The 18,421-nt window shown below is 54.0% G+C and overlaps 1 protein-coding gene across 3 annotated transcripts in view; it reads left to right on the top strand.

Moving 5' to 3' along the window:
- The window catches only part of JARID2 (jumonji and AT-rich interaction domain containing 2), a 248,946-nt gene that overhangs the window by 215,961 nt on the left and 14,564 nt on the right, over nucleotides 1–18,421 (top strand). For all 3 annotated transcript variants that reach the window (XM_033115663.1, XM_033115665.1, XM_033115664.1), the window contains 6 exons: nucleotides 6,033–7,107; nucleotides 10,312–10,814; nucleotides 13,834–13,926; nucleotides 16,573–16,691; nucleotides 16,780–16,850; nucleotides 17,706–17,820. In XM_033115663.1, the coding sequence (XP_032971554.1) occupies nucleotides 6,033–7,107; nucleotides 10,312–10,814; nucleotides 13,834–13,926; nucleotides 16,573–16,691; nucleotides 16,780–16,850; nucleotides 17,706–17,820 (1,976 nt within the window). The remainder of the gene's footprint in view (nucleotides 1–6,032; nucleotides 7,108–10,311; nucleotides 10,815–13,833; nucleotides 13,927–16,572; nucleotides 16,692–16,779; nucleotides 16,851–17,705; nucleotides 17,821–18,421) is intronic.

Here is an 18,421-nt window from a genome sequence, read left to right as displayed (position 1 = left end):
TTTACCACTGTTAGAAGTAAGAGGAATTCGCACCGTCGGAGGTAAGATTTGAGGGGAGCAGGATGTACCCCTTGCCTGGGATCACCCTGCCCCTGCTCGGTGGCAAGCAGGCCACATTGTGGCCTTGGAGTTGGAGAGATCTGGGTAAGTGCAGGAGCTTGGCTTGCTTTCTTTGTTCAGGTAGCGACTTGGCAGGTGGGTGTGACAGTGCAGGCATTCAGGAGCTTTTCCTTCCATCACCCCTCCCTCCTGCCCCCTCTCCCCAAGTCATCAGCTCAGATGGGATGGCCCAGGGCTCCCAGTTGTAGTGTAACTCTGGCTGTGACCTCTTCTGAGACTTAAGATGTGATACTGAGTAACCTTTCTGGGCCCTGTTGTTCTTTTGGAGCCAGTCATGTCAACTCCGCTCACAGGGATAGTGTGAGAAATGAAAGGATAATTTTGAAACCATCAAATTCCATTAGTTAAGTACTGTGAAAATAAGGTCAATACGAGCAAATGGTAAATTCTTTTGTAACTGCCGGATGCAAATTAGAATCTGACCTTGCACCTTTTCAACTGCTTACAAGATAGAGGTCCAAAGGATACTCCGATCTTTAATTTCAGCTCTCATTAATGTTTCTATGTTGGCCAAGAAGAGAAGGACACACATGACTGTGTGAAGCATAGGTGTGGGTGGGTGCCGGGATGCAGTGTTCGGGGTGCTGCTGAGATGTGACCTTGTCCTGTTTGCCCCAGTATCACGTAATCACGCACGGTTTTTACTATTCGGCTGGTGCAAAAGTAATTGCGGTTTTTGCACTTATTTTTAACCCTTTAAACCGCAGTTACTTTTGCACCAACCTAATAGAGAGCCCTTGTCCCAATTACCTGACCCCGTGCCGTGTAGTTCTCAGGCCCCAAACCCCAAGACTTAGATCTTTGAATGTGCACTTCACCTATGCCTTTTTCTTAGGACGAGGGGCTTTGCCAGCCCTCTGGCTTTTCTCACACCAGACGTGCTGCCTGTCATGTGATGCTGTGATGCACATACGTACATAACAGCCCTGCGATTGTCGGGGGGGGCAGGGGCTCCCCTGTGTGATGATTTGATTGTGTGGGTAGGTGTCTGAGAAAGGAGTGAAATCTATTTTTTGTTTCCTTAAAACAGTACTTGGGTTTAAATGCAGTAAAAAGTAAGAAATTTAGAATAGTAAGACGAGCTTATACCTTGAGGGGGTTTTGAAATGTTAATTTTCCAAGGGAATCATGAGGAAGGTTTTTTTGGTTTTTTTTAAACTTTTATTTATTTTAAGTGTGTTTTTCCAGGACCCATCAGCTCCAAGTCAAGTAGTTGTTTCAGTCTAGTTGTGGAGGGCGCAGCTCCCAGTGGCCCATGTGGGGGTCAAACCGGTAACCTTGTTGTTACGAGCACCGCTTTCTAACCAGCTGAGCTAACTGCCGCCCCGAGGAAGTTTTTGTTTGTACAGAAATGTGCGGTTGGTCAGCCAGGACGTGGGTGTTAAGCTGGGCTGAGCGCTCAGGTCACCTCTGTGCTTATTGGTGTTGCTGAGGCTGGGCTGTAGTGTGAAGAAGAAACTTACCAACTCGCCTGGGCCTCCATTAGACACGCTGTGCTACCTTCAGAGGAAAGGTTTTCATGTGAAAATGTACAGGGGTTGCTGCAAAGTCCTAGCCTCATAAGCTTCAGGGTGGGGGTTTCAGCTTCTTGCAGACTAAAAATTGGAATATTCTTACACAGTTCTGCAAAATGAAATAGTAGCATCCAGGGAGAGAAATGTCAGAGACCCACCTTAGCTGTAATAATGTTTGTTTTATTGTGTTCCTCATGAAGTTAGGCTTGTAGTTTGAATTGCATGTGTTTGTCGAGTGGTATTTGTGACTCAGTGAAGTTGCCTCTTGTGGGAGCAGGTGTTATAAAAAGCTTTAGAGACTGCTACGAGAACCCAGCTTTTCCCGAGAGTGGGGCAAAACGTCTGCCTTGCCCTACTGCTCATTAAATTGGGTCTTTCTCCAGCAGGCTTTCCCTCCCCTTCTATAACTCACGGCCTGCCCAGGAGAGTTCTGCTTATTTTAGGCTCCTTTGTTTTTTTAATTCAAGTTTTAAAGCCCAAGGGGACTATTGCCAACCAACAGATGATTTTTCTCTTGAGCTCTCTAGCTGCTCCTCTCAGTTCTGAAAGGATGGGCAGAGGCACCCGGCTCAATAGCTCCCTCTAGTGAGAAATAAGAGCTTGACAACTGAATTTCTGATTGAACCAGGGACAGCTTCTTGACTAGGGCTGGTTGCAATAAAACCTCATGGCTGTGTGCGTGGGCTAACCTGAGCTACAGGGAACGGGTGGGTGGTGGTGGGCCAAGAAGAACAAGACACCCCATTCCCTGCAGACACCCCATTCCCTGAAGACCTGCATGAGAGTTGACGGAAGTGGGGTGCGAAGTCGGAAATCCATACCAGATCTGAGAGAAAGAGCTGCTTGAAGAGTTGAAGTTGTTCAGCTAAGCAGTATTTTCATTGCACGTTGGAGGGTTCTGCCATAGCCAGCTTTGTGTGAATCCTCAGTGGTTGGAAATGACGTGTCTCATGTGCTCAGTGTGAGCACCCTGTCTGGAGAGCTGGCCCCAGGTATCCTGTTTGGTCTGTTTGATGAGGCAGTGGGTGGGGGCAGACCTCCGTGGCAAAGGAAAGCCGTGCCTTCTTCCATTCCTTTGTTTTCTCTGGTACCAATTGAACAGTGCACCTCTAGAAACAAGTACAAGGCCAAGGAATAGGCATGTGTGTGTTAACAGGTGCGTCCTGGGTCATTGGTTTGTTTCATCCCTATCTTTCTGACACGTGGCACAGCTGGCAGGACAGACTGATGCCTGGGTAGGCATGAAACACAGGCACGCTGGGCGTGGGGTAAGAAGAGAGAATATGGTCAACAAAACATGCCCTGACCTGTCTTCGTAATTTATTTCTCTCTAAATTAAAATACAGTGTTCTGATGGGGATACACTGAGTCTTTAAGCTTCTAATGTAGACATGCAAGTATAAGATTTGGGTGGACACTTGTGAAGATCACTGTTACCACAGTGAGGAAGAAAGTGAATACAGTAACGCATTGTTCTGATAGAACAAGGTCGTTTGCTGCACATCTTGGCAATAAGCCATTTTAAAAGTGACAGAAGGTGGTCTTTTTGCTATTGAAAATGGCATGCAGTTCCTGTAACCTAGCCAGCTGGAGGTCAGGTGCCCCTGAGAAGCTGCACTGGATGGACCCCAGGGCCCTGCACTGTTTTCTGAGGTAGAATAAAATGCGAGTTGTGGGAACACTGAGCCATCTGCAGGGGCTTGCAAACACTGGTTCCTTTTCTGTCTCCTCACTGATTAAATCAGAATAGAGTGGGGGGGGGGCGGGGATAGACTGTGGAATCAGCATTGTTTTTAGCCTCCCACAGGGATTCTTAGGGGTCCCAGGTGTGAGAAGCACTGAACCCAAACTTCTGCCCGATGTAATGACTGAGGAGGAGATGGCGTGCAGCACCGTCCATGGCCGGCCTTTTTCACTGGCAATGCCTCATCTTCTAGAAGAGATTAAAGCGTACTGTGCAATCCGCTTGAGTGTGAATTGGGTGGAGAGTTGGAACAGGTTTACTCTAAATGGTTAATGGAAGATGGAGGGCCTACGGGGCTTTGTCTTCCACTTCCTGGGAATTGTAGCCCTGCTCTGAAGATACTGACTCCCTCTCCGAGGCTCTTCTAGTGTCTTGATGGTGGAAACATCTCTCTGTGAGCTACACCAGGATTAGACTGTTGCTTTTGTTTTTCTAAATGGTTTGTTTTGGTTTTAGTCAATGGGAGGATCTGAAAGAACGATTAAAAATTAGATATTTTCATTCCTCACCATACCTCGTATTCCAAATTAGTGGTACTGGCCGTGGGAAATTTATCTTTGTCCCATCTCTGGTTTTATAAATTTATTTTTAATTTGTTGTCACCATGTTGCTAGTTTTTTATTTATTTATTTTTTAATGTCAGGCCCTCTCTTTCCCACCTGATCCTGTCAGCCCTGCTTCTTTGTAGGGTGGTGAGTGGTAGAGGATCCAGACTATAATTCCTGGGCCTTCCCTTCCGCCTCCAGTGGGGCCCGCGTCCTCACTGAGTCCAGAAGTCCAGGCCGGCTCACCGGAAACCTTGTTCACTAAACGCCCCATGTTGGCTCATGGAACACAGTCTCATACCAAGAATTTGTGGCTTTGACTGGACCGTGTATAATTGGTGACATATAAGTAAATACGGGTCTCGGTGGCTTCTTTCCTTTTTCTGTTTTCAGAACCTTCTACTGATAGTTTGCTTCAGTGGTTCTCAGTGGTATCTCCCCAGATCAACTTCAGCATCAGCTGGGACCTCATTACAAGTGCAGATTCTCAGGTCCATCCCAGACCTACTGGATAGGAAACTGGGGATGGGGCTCAGTGATGTGCTCTGACAAGCGCTCCTGGGGTTCTGAAGACCACTGGTTCGATACCTGAGGGAAAGTTTGATTTTTTGCTTCTGTGTTTTTTCCCCATGTAAGCGGACTGCATATCCCTGGGCTAGGCCTGGGCGTAGTGCATTGGCCCTGTCCTCTGGGAGCCTGACTCCGTGGCGGGGCAGCTGCACAGCCCATGGTGGCCCTGGGTGGTGAGCAAACTGCTTCAGGTCGCAGCTGGCACGAGGAGGGCGGGAGGGGCTTTTGCATGACCTTGGCTGGTCAGCCCTCCTGAGTCAGGAGTACAGGCTCCCTTTACCCTGTCACCTTCTTCTCGGGGTTTTTTCGTGAGAAAAGAGGGCTGTTTCTGCTCTGTGTTTCCCAGTAACTTCAATTTTTAGTCTGCCTCTTTGGGAGGTAGCAGTGTTTATGTAACCGTGGAGTTCGTTTTTTACCTCATGTTGCAGATGAGACCTTGATGCCCAAGATGTTAAATGGCTTGTCAGAGGCCCCTGAGGGGCAGAGTCGTGATGCGACGTCCACCCCAAACCAGCCAGCCCAGCAGCAGCTCCTGTGGCGGGCCCTGCACCCTTCTGCGGACATTAATGCATTTCTGGTGTCCACCCATGTCACTCTGGTTTCTTTATATAAATGAGGGTGGCGTTTATGTGTCACAAGATTACTGTGGTGTCCGAGCGTAAGGCAGCCTTTGCAGTGTCTGCTTGTCTACGCAGTTCCCGTGGAACTGAATGTGAAAGCTTGTTGAGGTGGGAAAATTGGGACCGCTGTGCAGAAGAGGGTTGGGCGTGCTGTGCTGCATCGAAGGCGAGGTGCGCCTCCCGACGCCCAGCAGGCGCCGCGTGGGGCACGGCCTCAATGGCGACGTCGTGACGTCATGACGTCGGGACTGATCGGATGGCGGGCAGCCACCCCCGGGCTTGGCCTGGAACTTGCATGGCAGCTGAACCACGAGTGCTGCTATTCTGTTCTTCCCATAGTATTTTTGTTGCGTTCTTTTTTTAGCACGTAGATTTTAAAATTCTGTGGGCATGCTGTTACAGGCCTGCCATATTCCCAGGTTTGCATCCAGAGATTCAACCAGCCATTGATTGAAAACAGTATTTTCGGGGGGATTTAAAACGCACCCCTAATCCCCGTGTTTGTCAAGGGTCAACTGTATATATCCCCCTGTTCCCCAAATGGCCAGGATCTTGCTATGTTATTATGTTATATGTGATTAACCTGTGACAGGTGGTTGACGGGCATGTGGAGCGGTCCTCACGAAATAATCGGATTTCCTGGAACCTTGGGGACACACATGCATGTTAAAACATACCAGGAAACCGCGCTGGGCAGCACCCTGTCGGGCTGCATGTTTTGTGCAGAAGGATAGGCGTCGAGTTGTGCAGAGGTTCTGAAACTGAGCACCTCAGAGTTTGGTTCCTGGCTGTGTATTTTGTTTGCCTTGGCTGGTGGCCCATGTATCTTCTCTGTTTAGTTACCAGTGTGTGGAGGTCACCTTCTCGGCAGGTACTAATTCTGCTTTTCTCCCCCTCTGCTTCTCCTGCTGCCTCCCAGGTTTCGAAGGTAAATGGAGTCACTCGAATGTCATCTCTGGGTACAAGTGCAACCAGTGCCAAAAAGATGCGCGAAATCAGACCTTCACCGTCCAAAACTGTGAAGTACACTGCAACGGTGACGAAGGGGACTGTCACATACACCAAAGCCAAGAGAGAACTGGTCAAGGAAACCAAACCCAATCACCACAAGCCCAGCTCAGCTGTCAACCACACAATCTCAGGGAAAACTGAAAGTAGCAATGCAAAAACCCGCAAACAGGTGCTATCCCTCGGGGGGGCGTCCAAGTCCACCGGGCCCGCCGTCAATGGCCTCAAGGTCAGTGGCAGGTTGAACCCAAAGTCATGCACTAAGGAGGTGGGGGGGCGGCAGCTGCGGGAGGGGCTGCGGAATTCCAAGAGGAGACTGGAAGAGGCACACCAGGTGGAAAAGCCACAGTCACCCCCCAAGAAGATGAAAGGGGCGGCCAGCTCTGCCGAAGCCCCTGGCAGGAAGGCAGCCCCTGCTCCGGCCCCGGCGCCTACTCCGACCCCAGCCCCAGCCCCAGCCCCGGCAGAGAGGGCTCTGCTGAACGGACACGTGAAGAAGGAAGTGCCCGAGCGGAGCTTGGAGAGGAACCGGCCGAAGCGGGCCGCGGCTGGGAGGAGCACGCCGGGCAGACAAGCACACGGCAAGGCGGACGGCGCCTCCTGTGAAAATCGTTCTACCTCGCAATCGGAGCCCTTGCACAAGCCGCACGAGGCAGCGGCCAAGCCCGAGAAGGGGACCGGCCGGGCCGGGTGGGCGGCCATGGACGAGATCCCCGTGCTCAGGCCGTCGGCCAAGGAGTTCCACGACCCGCTCGTCTACATCGAGTCGGTGCGCCCTCAGGTGGAGAAGTACGGCATGTGCAGGGTCATCCCCCCTCCGGACTGGCGGCCCGAGTGCAAGCTCAACGACGAGATGCGGTTCGTCACGCAGATCCAGCACATCCACAAGCTGGGCCGGCGCTGGGGCCCCAACGTGCAGCGGCTGGCCTGCATCAAGAAGCACCTCAGATCTCAGGGCATCACCATGGACGAGCTCCCGCTCATAGGTAAGCGCCCCCGTCCTGGGGTCCCAGTTTCTCTCCCCTTTTACCTGCGGATGCGCTGCCCCGGGCTGAGGAGGCTGAAGCCCTTTGCTCCAGGTCCTGGGCATTTGTGCAGAGAAGGGCTGGCCCCCAGGTCTGGGCTTTCCCCTGCAGCTGGCAGCGCAGGGCCTCCCCGCTGGGGCCAGAGCAGTGTCCGGGGAAATGGGCACGCTGCCCCGTGCCTTCCTCGGCTGGGCTGCCTTTACAGAGTACCACAGAATTGGGGGCTTAAACAGCAGGAAGTTGTCGTCTCTCAGTTCTGGAGTCTGGGAGGTCAACATTAAGGTGGCCGGCAGGGATTCTGCAGTTTCTCCTGCAGCCGCTCTGCTTGGCTGACGTATAGACAGCCGTCTTCTCCCTGGGTCCTCACTTGGCTCTTCCTGTGTGTGTGCGTGCTGCTCGTGTCTCTCTTGTTAGAAGGACACCCAGCGTATGCGTTGGCACCCCCACATTTTAACTGCCTCTTTGAGGACCTTATGTCCAAGTATGGTCTCATTCTGAGGCACTGGGGGTTGGGATCCAAGATGTGAGTATTTAGGGGACGTGCTTCAGCCCACAAGCTCGCGATGACCTGAGCCCATTTCTTCTTCTGTCTGATCTTTGTCTCTTCATTCTCAGTTTACTTGAGTTTCTGTTTCTTTGGTGATCGGCTTGGCCCTGTGGAGCCCACAGGTCAGGGAACAGGCACAGCTGTGGCCAGGACTGCTGCCCAGATCAGCCCGGTAACTCCCAGTGAGCGCACATCCAGCCCCGAGACCCGGGGCTCCCGCAGAGCCCGTGCACAGCTCCCCTGGAGTTCCCGGCCCGCTTCTCGCCTGGATCTGGCACCTCTAGGATTAGCTCGCAGTCAGGGATGAGTGGGTTCTGTGGAGTGGGGTCTCCTTTGGGGACAGCTGGGTAAGGCTGCTCACTTCTCTTTCAGCTCTAGATTCATGAGACGAAACGGGGTGCGTTCCTGCCTCCATTTTGGAGGTCCTGATTTTTCAAAGGCTGGAAGGAAAGGAGACATTTAGCAATCATTTAAGTGTCAAGCATTGGCAATAAGATGGAGTTCCTTATGAGATGGAGGTTTCATTATTCCTCTCAGCAGGTGCCGGCCAGGCCTAAAGCCTGAGTGAGAATCACTTAATTTGAAAGAATTCTTGGTTTGTAGTCTCCTGTCAGGGATGGCACGTGAGAGACAGTGACACAGGGCTGTGGCAATAAGCTGAGCCTGTGAGAATATCTCAGGAGCTTGGTGGTGGCTGCACCCTGTGTGTACTCAGGCCCTGGGGGGAGATGGCATTAGGGGGATGTCCCGAGTCACACCGCACCCTCCCACCCCCCAGGGAGCGGTGGGTGGGTCTTTCAGGGATAGGTGGTGTATTCAGGTGGTGTCATGATGACAGCCAGCGACCTTTTGTTCCGAGTAGGATTTCTTTAACCTTGACTCCTTCTGTAGCAGCAGAAGCCAAGTAGACGTGTCTGTGGGGTGTGTGAGTTCATGCTTTTTGTTATTGTCTGGAAGCGTAAAGCATTGTCACCGTCCGGAAAGGGGGTGCTGACGTGGTCTGTTACCAGTAGAGGCCTTGTGCCGTGGGTCTGAGCTCGGCCATCTCGAGGTACAAAGGACTTAGTAGTCTACGGAACACAGACGAGCCCCTTGGGGCGCTGCTGTGCTGCAGAGAGTAGGGTCAGTGTGGACGTGGGTAAGGAAGACGCTTTGCCAGTGAGTAACCTGGTGAACGGGCAGTTAGTAGCCTTGTGAACGGGCTGATAATGGCAGGTGAGGCCGTGAAACAATGGATTTGCAAGAGCTCAGAGAAAAATGCGAAAGTATGGCTGGCCTCCCCTCTAGTGAGACCTGTGATCGAGCCACCAGGGCACGTTGGGGTAGCTTGTTCACTCTCCACCGCTGCCAGCCCAGTGGTGTGCTGCCAGCCCTGGGGGGTCTTCTGAGACAGACCAGAGTGAGGCGCAGAATCTGGCTGAGGTCGGGGCGAGTCTCTTCCCTGAGGTTGCTCCCTTGTCTATGAACAACTGGATCCAGCGTCCTGCCAAGCAGAGCAAATGGCATTCAAGCTACTGCACACCCACCCCTGATCTTACTTGCAATCTGCCCGAAGAGGTCCAGGCTCACATGTGGTGGTGCCTTGACGCCCCACCAGCTCTCGGCCCTGAGGCTGCTCTTAGGCCGCTGTCAGAGTTCGGCAGCAGTCCTGCTGCTTTCCTAAATCTATCCCTCACCCTCCAAAGACAAAAAACTTCCTTACTTTGCTCCCCTAATGTTTTGTGGTGAGTTTACCTCCTGATAGCCAGTGGATGGTTATTCTGGAAGATTTTCCTTCCTTTATTGGCCAGAGGGGAGGCCGCTTTTCCGGGTCCCATCTAGATAGTCACTGTGCAAACATTCTAACATATTTGAGTGGACGTGCATTTGTACAATTCTGTAATTTGATCAAGGGATGTAGTGAAAACTAGCCTCTGTGTCCTTCTGAGACAAGCAGTCCCTCTGTGATGGGCGATGGGAGGGAGGGTTTGAAGGGCAGACAGACTGCCGGGTTGTCACCTGAACATTGCCCATCACCCTGGAAATCCAGTGGGATTGAAAATAAGCAACCTCGGGGGCACACGTGTTGGCGGCTGTTAGAAGGGGAATTGGGACTGACAACACGGCCTGCATGTGTGCAATTGCTGACATCACAGCTGTTCCAGGTGACGCTGGGACACGGATGCAGCCGAATGCACAACCCCGTCCCCGCCCTCCCCGCCCCTCCCCAGGGATGGGCCCCTGCTCCATGTCTCATTGTATCTGCCTCCTGGTTCTTAGAAGGACGTGCGTCGGTGCATGCAGGCCCTGTCTGAGGGGACACTGGATGTTCCTCCCCACGGGTCTGCACGGCCAGCTCTGCCATTCAAGCCCCTGCCTAAGTGTCCCCTCTTCCCTGACCATCCCACGTAAAACAGTAGCCTCCATCGTTCCCCGGCCTCAGTTGGCTTTATTTCCCCTGTAGTGCCCCACATTGTCTTAACGTCCGTTTCTATAGACTGAGCTCCCTGAGGGCCAGAAATGATTGTTGGCTCTTCTGACCCCAGAGCCTGGCGGTGTCCTGGCACGTAAGGGCCCCCACGGCCTACCCTGGTCCTTTCCACCAACTGTCCGTGTGTTTTCTCCCCTCACTGTCCCAGGAGGCTGTGAGCTCGACCTGGCCTGCTTTTTCCGGCTGATTAACGAGATGGGTGGCATGCAGCAAGTGACTGACCTCAAAAAATGGAACAAACTAGCGGACATGCTGCGCATCCCCAAAACGGCCCAGGACCGGCTGGCCAAGCTGCAGGAGGCCTACTGCCAGTACCTGCTGTCCTATGACTCCCTGTCCCCCGAGGAGCACCGGCGGCTGGAGAAGGAGGTGCTGATGGAGAAGGAGATCCTGGAGAAGCGGAAGGGGCCCCTGGAGGGCCACACGGAGCACGACTACAACAAGTTCCACCCCCTGCCCCGCTTCGAGCCCAAGAACGGGCTCATCCACGGCGTGGCCCACAGGAACGGCTTCCGAAGCAAGCTGAAGGAGGTGGGCCAGGCCCCGCTCAAGACGGGCCGGCGGCGGCTCTTTGCTCAGGAAAAGGAGGTGGTGAAAGAAGAGGACGAGGACAGAGGCGTGCTCAGCGACTTCCACAAGTGTATATATAAGGTAGGACCCTGGGGCCCTGGAGCCGGGAGGGGCTGGCTGCCGGGTTAGCTCGGGGGATCCCGACGGCCTGGACCGCGCTCCCTGAGAAACGTCTGCAGCCTGCGGGGAGCCAGGGGTTCGGCCCACAGGCCTCGGGCGTCTGCCGGCTGCGGCTTCCCTCACTTTCCCTGTCGGCTGTGAGCACAGGCTGTGAGTGCATGTCCATGGGCCGGGCCGCACTGCCCACGCTGCTGATGCAGTTTCTTTCTGCCCACAATTCCGAACCGGCCCCTTGAGCACCGCCATTTCAGCCTGGAGGATGGGAGCTGCCCAGTCAGTGCTGGGGATTCTCGGATACACAGAAGGAGCAGAGCCTCTGTGGACTGCAGCACTGGTTTTCTTTGCTGCCTTACTTATTTTTGGCACAGCCCACCGCCCCGCCAGCCCCACTTGGCCAGGTGGAGAGAAGCCCTGATAGAGTTATTGCCATACATCTCACCACGAAAAGGAGGGAGGTAGGAAAAGGAGGGAGGAGGGAGGTAGAGCCCGGCAGCAGGAAATGCACAGCGTGTTTTCCCAGTTCTGCCATGTCTTGTCACAGCACCAGCCATCCTGCGAAGACTCTCTCCTCTTAGAAGCGAGGCAGGGTCTTGGGGACTCCGTGCTTAGCAGCCCCCCTGCCTTAGTTCAGCAGTGGAGACCGCATGTGGCCTCCTGTTTGGCTGGCAGGGTGGCCCGGACACCTGGGCAGAGCTAAGAGCAGCGTCTGCTGGATTTCCCGGGCTTTGAGGGGCATATAGGCGGGCCCCCGGGGGCCCCAGTTCTGGGTTTACCAGGAGGGAGTTGTGTGGTGGGTCCTGGTCCTGGCGGCCCTCACCTGCAGCCGCGCTCACATCCCGACGAGCCTGCAGTTGTGTTGGGCTGGTGGGAAAATCTGGGTTATTGCTGCCCCCCCAGCCATACTCCTGATGTTCCCGTAGCCGCCGGGAGGCAGGCCCTAGCCGGCGCCTGCCTGGTACATCCCTGTGGACTTCTGATGCATCACAGACACGCAGGGAGCCTGGGACTCGTTTTTCATTTTTCCTCTGTCCTTTCTGAATCCATTCCCAGAAGTCACACCTCTGGCTGCCCTCCGCCTCACTTCTTACTTTACTGCTGGGCTTTAGCCCTTGCACTCCTTTCTGGAAAGAGAGAGGTACCCTGCCTGCCTGGGACTGTTTCTATTATGAGACCCAGAGAGGGTTCCGTGTGCCCATGTCATCCTCCCACAATGCCTTGCAGAGGTGGGGGGCGGGAAATGGCTACCTGCAGCCTGCGCATGGCCACCTCCTGTTTCACATTTTAAATATTTTATGAAAAGGGAGAAGGTGGCCCGTGGACTGTAAACTCAGGAGTACTACGGGGTGTGTTTTCTGCATGTTCGCCTGAGCAGCCCTCCTCAGTTGAAACCACTCATTAAATCTTGTGACTCTGAATAGCCAACTCATGAAATGAGATATTTTGTACTTTTGTTACTTTTTTAATTTAAGAAGGCCAATTTTATGAGAGTTGAGTTGGATCCAAGCAAGAATTTTTTTGAAAACATGCTTTATTTGTAAAGTGTATTTTTAGATTTCACCGTGAAAACCTGTCCGAGTCCGACAGTCGCAGCGAGGGCGGTGGCAGCCGTGTGCCCTGAGACGAGCTTCCCACCCTCGAGGCGTCTCAGCACCCGCAGCCACTGACTGGCGCGCTGGGTGTCACCTTCTCACGTTATGGGCCGTCCGCCTTTGCGCAAAATCGGGTCCCTCTAGTAGTCAGGTTCTATTTCATAATGAACAGAATGTCAGAAGTTTGGAACTGTACCGGAGCATTTTCTTTGAGTTAGAACCCCATGGCGTCCCTGGTAAAGCTGAAAAGCCAGTGCCAGAGTCTTCACACCGACTGCTCTGACTGTCCTTCCAAAAGCAAGGAGAATGGGCCTCGCACTCCAGAGCTGTTACAGGGCTGCTGCAATGCCACCTCATTAGGGAAACCTTCCCTGAGCAGCTCGCGTAAAAGCCACCTTCCCTGCCGCTCGTGTCCCTCTGCTCCTGGCCCACGGCACGTACTGCCTCCTCACGGCTCTGCTTTCCGTGTTTAAGGGTCATGTCTGTCCCCGGGCCAAACGGGAGCCCTGCGTGGCCAGAGAGTGTGTCAGTTGGAGAACTGCTCTATCTGCAGCCCCTCCAGCTAGGCTTAATACACACACAGTAGGTGCTCGATGCGTATTTCTGCAACTGAGGGGTAGATGTGCCTGGTCAAAAAAGAGGGAAAGGCATGAGTCTGACAAGTTTGTCTCAGAACAAAACATAGGTTAAAAACAGGCTGTTGCTGGGATTCCCAGACCAGAAGAGGAAGCTGATGGGTAAAAGTGAGCAGATCACTTTGGATGTTACTGAGAAAGGGCAACAGAGAGCCGGATGTCCGGCACCTAACGTCACCCAGGGGAGGTGCGAGGGGACAGCAAGTGGCTTCTGTGGCATGAGGGACCAGGTTACCCGTGTCCCCTCAGATGCACGGGTGAGGTTGTTCGTCAGGCCGGTTTTCACGTGACGAGGACCCTTGGGGACGAGAAGTCGCCCTAAGTTCCGTCTGTCAGCACCCTCTATCCCTGGCTCCGTGCTGTCAGCCCCCCTCCCCTGGGGAAACTGAGGAAGCCTGCCTCCCATTCCACTGGGCACCCATTTCTCCAGGAAGTAAAAGCTGCCTTTGAAACAGCGCTCCCGGGAGTGTACCTATGGCTTCACCTGTGCCCGGCTGTGGCCCCCGGGCCCGTGGGCCATCCCCACCAGATGCCGCGTCTGTGTCTGTTCACCCAGGGCCGTGACAGCGGTGTGTCTTCATCTCCCTTTGCTGGCACTGAGGGGAGAGTATTTTCCTGCCTTCCCTGCTTGTGTTAGCTCAGGACACAAACTGGCCCACAGCTGCAGGGAGGCGCCCATGTCGGGGTGGCCTGGTGGGGGTTAAGGCTCAGCTTTGTTGCTCATGCTGGACTCTCCTGGTTTTGTTTCCTTTCCAGGGACGGTCTGTTTCTTTAACAACTTTTTATCGAACAGCAAGAAACATCATGAACATGTGCTTCAGTAAGGAGCCCGCACCCGCTGAAATTGAGGTGAGTGAGCTGAGCCCGCCCGCCCCTGCTGGGTCCTTCCTGGGGCCTGATGGCCTGAGGGGACTTGAGTGGTTGACTTGTCTTCTGTGGACTGGGGGAAGCCAAAAGTTGTCACTCCAGTGAATCTAAACTTGTTCAGAGAAAAAATAAAAAAGTCTAAGGAAGAGAGTTAAGCCTGCTCAGCTTGTCCCTGACTTACCCCGAAGCAGAGGCTGAGAGGCGCAGAGGCCAGGGTGAGCTCCGGGCGTCCCCCCAGCTGGCCTCTTCTCCCTCGGCTTGTGTGTGTCTGTTATGCAGAAGAATGTTTGGAATCCCTTGAAACCATAGTTGTGCTTTTCCTTCTCCCCTATTTTTTATTGAGTGGGATTGGCAGATTGCCATTTTTGTGCATCTGCCAAGTCTGCTCTTTGAGTTCGTGTGAGGCTGGGAAGCGAGTGTGCACCTCCGTGCCCAGACCCATTAGCGCGAGTTTCGTGTGACGTGCCCAGGACAGAGACCAGATCGTTTGTGTGCCTCCCCTGGCTGGGGCCCCGCTGAGCCGGTGTGAACTTCCAGAGGCCGCCATCGGTGGGGCCTCAGCAGCACTCCGTCCCTGTCAGGGAACTGACAGGGACCGAAACCAAACTCCTGTTGTTGGTGAGGGGCAGCTGCTGGCGGGGAGCCAACCACTAGGGGGCAGCCTTGCTGATGTGGCCAGTTACCTGTGACGGGCACTTCCAGGACAGTCCTGGCCAAACCAGGGCATCTGGCCACGTCCATCGGTGCCACATGGTGCCACACCGCGGATAGTCACCACCAGAAGCCCAAGAGGCCCCTCCCTGGTGCTCAGGCCAGTTTCCCAGCGGCCCTCGCTCTGCTGTGTGCACAGGGTGCTGCCATCCAGCACCCGCGTGGCCTCGTTCCATCACCCGGTGTCAGCCGGCCCTGACTCTGGGACACGTGTGGCCATCAGTGACTTGCGGAGCGTGGAGTGTTCCTGGCATTTGTGGGGAGACGTCAGAGGAAAGGAATGTGACTCTGGACAGACAGGCTTTGGTGGCACGTCCCCGTCCTCGGGTGTCCGAGGGTGCGGGGCTCGTGACCCTCCGCAGCACCAGGGGAGCTCGGCCCATTTTACTTTCCTACTCGGGAATTCATCCTCTTTGAAAGTCTGGCCTTTGCTTTAGCAGTTGCAGAATGTCCGAACACACAGGGAAGGTTTGCTAAAAGCCAAACTTTCTGTCTGAGGCTGTCTAGCTTCTGGGTCCTTCCAAGAAGGCGGAGCCTTCCTCTTGGCCAGTGCTCAGCAACTGGAGTGGCCCCCACTTAGCAGTGGGGCCCTCTCCCCCCCATGTCTGTATTAATCTGCCACAGGTTGTTGTCAGTCAGTCTCCTGCATGGGTGGCAGGGCTGGGACTGTGACCAGTCCCCACAACCAGACTGTTGCTTCTTCGTTCCTTATGTTCAACGAAATGTGTTTCAGGAATCCAGGCGTACAGTGATGTTGAATTTATTCTTGGCTTAGGGCCTTTGCACACCCCCGGCTGGCCCCTGTCTGTCGACGTCGCACAGAGTGGTGGCATCGCCGGCAGCACCGGTGTGAGCTGAGTGGCCCTTTGTGGCGCCGAGTAGTTATTGGTTAGGCTTCTGGAACCTAAGGTGGTTCCAGCTCAATGGGCTTTGCCAAGGTTAGGGAAGGTGATGCTGTGCTTCTGGAATGATGATTGAAAACAAAATGAAAAAGTACCTGTGAGTGGGGGCCAGTCGCCTAAAGGCAAGCCAGGAACTGCTCACCTGTTAGCACGCACTCCTGCTGAGTGGGACTTGTCAGGTCCCCTGGGAAGCTTTTTAAATCGGCCAGTATAGCCACCCCCCGCCCCGAGTCATTTGGCTGGGGGGTGACAGCCTGGCTGCGGCTGCTTAGTGCAGTGAGCGAGGCGCGTGTCTGTGGAGACACTGCGTCTGGAGGCTGCTCGTTACAATCTGACGATGACGGTGGGACGTCCTCAGCCTCCTTCTCAGCACTGCGCACCCCCCTTGATGTAAATGATTTTTTTATTGTGATAGAACATGCATAACCTTAAAATGTACCATCTTAACCGTTTTTAAGTGTACAGTTCAGTGTATAAGTACATTCATATTGTTGATTGGCCATCCAAGTCCGCAATGCTGTTCATCTTGCAGAATTGAAACTCTCGACCCGTTTTACAATAACTCCCCATTTCCCCCTCCCTCACGCCCCTGGCAGCTGCCATGCTACTTTCAGTGCCCGTGAATCTAACTACTGTAGGTCTCTCCTACATGGTGTTTGCCCTTTTGTGTCTGCTTTATTTCGCTGAGCATAATGTCCTCAGGGTTCGTCCGTGGCGTAGCATGTGTCCGAATGTCCTGCCTTTGAAGGCGGAACAGTGTTCCATTTTGTGGATGCACCCCCTTTGCTAGTCCGTGAGTGGACGTGGATGCTTTCACACGTCAGCTGCCAGGTGTCCGCTGGAGTCCCTGTTGGGTCTGCCTGCAGAGGTGATCCGGATGCCGCCTTGCGCCCCCGCGCCCGGGGCGGCGGCCTGTGATGGGCTCCATCATGCATCCATCCCTGTGCTATTCGGTTGACCTGTGCTGTGGCTGCAGCATAGCAGAGGTGCTCACTGCCCCTTCCTCTGCCCACAGCAAGAGTACTGGAGGCTCGTGGAAGAGAAGGACTGCCACGTGGCAGTGCACTGCGGCAAGGTGGACACCAACACCCACGGTAGCGGGTTCCCAGTGGGGAAATCGGAACCATTTTCAAGGTAAGGTTGGGTGCTCTCGCCCACGTTCTGGGGACCCGATGGTGTCCCTCCCTGCCAGTCTGTGACGTCCCTCTGCTTTCCTCTGCAGGCACGGGTGGAACCTCACTGTCCTCCCTAATAACACAGGGTCCATCCTGCGTCACCTCGGTGCTGTGCCTGGTAAGGACGTGGCCGCTGCCTCCAGGGTCATGAGGCTCTTGCCTCAGCAGCTTGAAGAATGCGTGTCAGCACCCTGGGAACTCCTAGGCAGAGCTGGAGAAGGATGGGGGTGATGGTGCAGAATATATGCATGTATTAAACACTGATTTGTAGAAAAGAGAGAAATAAGATCATAATGGAAGTCCGTGAAGTGTGGAAAGGTGAAGCAGAGCACAGCTTCTGGAAGCAGGGCTGATGCTTAGTGGCCAACTTTCCACCTTGAAATTGGTATTGTTAAAGCTAAAGGTGTGGCCCCTTAGGGCTGCTGCAGGCTCCTACGTGATAATTCAGGAAAGCCAGGTGTCCTGGGGCTGCTGTCACTGAGGGCTGGGACCCTGGAGAAGGCCTGGGACCCTCCACAGCCTGCGGGAGGCGACGCCTCCTGGTCTCTCTCTCCAAACAGCGAGTGGCACCCCTGTTCTCTGCCTCAGCCCATGGCTGCTGGTGGGTGACTTGCCAGCAGTCGTCATGGTCACGTTCCATGGGGCATCTTGCTGCCCAGCTTACACATTAAGATGCTTTTACTGGCTGGCAGCAGTGCCCATCTTGGCTTCGCTTCTGTGTGGCAGCAGAAAGAGGAAGGACCTTCCCGCTCAATAAACGAGATTGTGCTTATCTTAAAAGATAAACACAATTTTATTAAACAATAAGGAATAAAATAATTTATTGTTTTATTAAGCAATACATTTATCTGTCTGGTTTTGAATCCCATTTCTTCCTTTCTCATGTGGGGAGAACAAAGCGATGTCTGATGGCTGTCACTCTGAGACAGAGCTGCCGCCCTTCAGAACGCCGTGTTGTCCCTTTGTGTTGTAGGAGTGACAATCCCCTGGCTAAACATCGGCATGGTCTTTTCTACCTCATGCTGGTCTCGAGACCAAAACCACCTTCCCTACATTGACTACTTACACACTGGTGCTGACTGCATCTGGTAAGTGCCTGGCCCCTGGGCGGCCGGCGGGGGGCCCGGGGCTGCGGGGTGAGGTGGGGGGCGCCCTCACAGCAGTCCCCGCTGGCGAGCGGCTGACGGCCTGGGAGAGCTTGCTTTTCTGAGTCTGTCCCCAGTCCCCTGTCACAGTGTCTCAGCCTGGGGTTCCCCCCTCCGTTAGAGGGGTGGGAGATGGCAGAGAGTATTGTAATTTGCTCTGATGACGAGCGCTTTTCATGTGCTCGTAGGCCACTTATGTTCCTTTTGTCAGTTGCCCACCTTCCTTTGATTTTCCTTGTAGGGTATTCTTTGTTGTTCTTTCCAAGAGTTTGTTTCAGATTAGGGATAGTTAACATTAAGAGTGTCACCAAAAGTTGCCCTGTGGCGACATGTCATCAGCCTTCTCCTAACCCGTGTAAACCGTTCTCTCTCTGGCCTCGTCTGAGTGGTCATTTTCATCCTCTCTAGGTCGGTGTGTCCGACCTGCCCCCAGCTGTGGGGAAAGGAGCTGTTCTGGGAAGTGTAGTTCCCGCTGTGTCCACACGCACGTGCTATTTCCCCTGCACGCGTTTGTCTGTTCCGTGGAAAGCATTCTGTGTCGGTG

This window comes from Rhinolophus ferrumequinum, chromosome 9 (assembly GCF_004115265.2).
Source record: "Rhinolophus ferrumequinum isolate MPI-CBG mRhiFer1 chromosome 9, mRhiFer1_v1.p, whole genome shotgun sequence".
NCBI classification, from domain to species: Eukaryota; Metazoa; Chordata; class Mammalia; order Chiroptera; family Rhinolophidae; genus Rhinolophus; species Rhinolophus ferrumequinum.
The sequence above is the reverse complement of the archived record's forward strand: the minus strand, read 5'-3'. Positions and strand labels throughout refer to the sequence as shown.